The following is a 486-nucleotide window of genomic DNA, read 5'->3' as shown; positions in this document are numbered from 1 at the left end:
AGAAAGCCGCGCAGGAGCCCGAAAACAAAGACTGCGCACGCGCGGCGGCGGGGCCCGGGCATTTTGCTGCGTCACCAGCCGCCGCCCGGCCTCGCCACCCCTCGCTCGCACGCACGCACGCTCCTTCTTCGTCCTCGCGCCCCTCTTCCTACACTTTCCTCTTCTCCCCGACCGGAGGAGCCGCTCTCTCCGCGCGGTGCATTCTGGGAGGCAGGTCGATCCCGCCGCTGAGGCCGCCGCCGCCGCCTGCGCGGAGCAAGGAGAGGCCGCGACCGGGGAGAAGACGCCGGAGTCGCCGCCGGACAGGAGTCGACTCCCCAGCAGCCGCCGCCGGAGAGGCCCGCCCACCCGCTCGCCCGTTCCCCTGTCCCGTTCACAATGTGAGTGCGACATCCCGCCGAGGGCCGGTCGGTCGGAGCGAGGCCGAGGCCGCGCGGGGGGTTCCAGGGAGCGGCCCGGGCCCTCCCTCCGCGTTCGCCCCCCTCG

General features: G+C 74.1%; 1 protein-coding gene across 10 annotated transcripts in view; it reads left to right on the top strand.

Moving 5' to 3' along the window:
• The window catches only part of PTGES3 (prostaglandin E synthase 3), a 17,983-nt gene continuing 17,497 nt past the window's right edge, over positions 1–486 (top strand). For 8 of the 10 annotated variants that reach the window (XM_021706200.1, XM_021706201.1, XM_021706199.1 and 5 more), the window contains exon 1: positions 1–380. In XM_021706200.1, coding sequence (XP_021561875.1) covers positions 379–380 — 2 coding nt within the window. In that variant the 5' untranslated portion in view covers positions 1–378. The remainder of the gene's footprint in view (positions 381–486) is intronic. The other 2 variants (XM_021706195.1, XM_021706198.1) reach the window with 2 other exon arrangements.

The sequence above is a fragment of the Carlito syrichta genome, unplaced genomic scaffold, assembly GCF_000164805.1.
Source record: "Carlito syrichta isolate Samal-C Ts95f unplaced genomic scaffold, Tarsius_syrichta-2.0.1 Scaffold315337, whole genome shotgun sequence".
Taxonomy (NCBI): domain Eukaryota; kingdom Metazoa; phylum Chordata; class Mammalia; order Primates; family Tarsiidae; genus Carlito; species Carlito syrichta.
The sequence above is the reverse complement of the archived record's forward strand: the minus strand, read 5'-3'. Positions and strand labels throughout refer to the sequence as shown.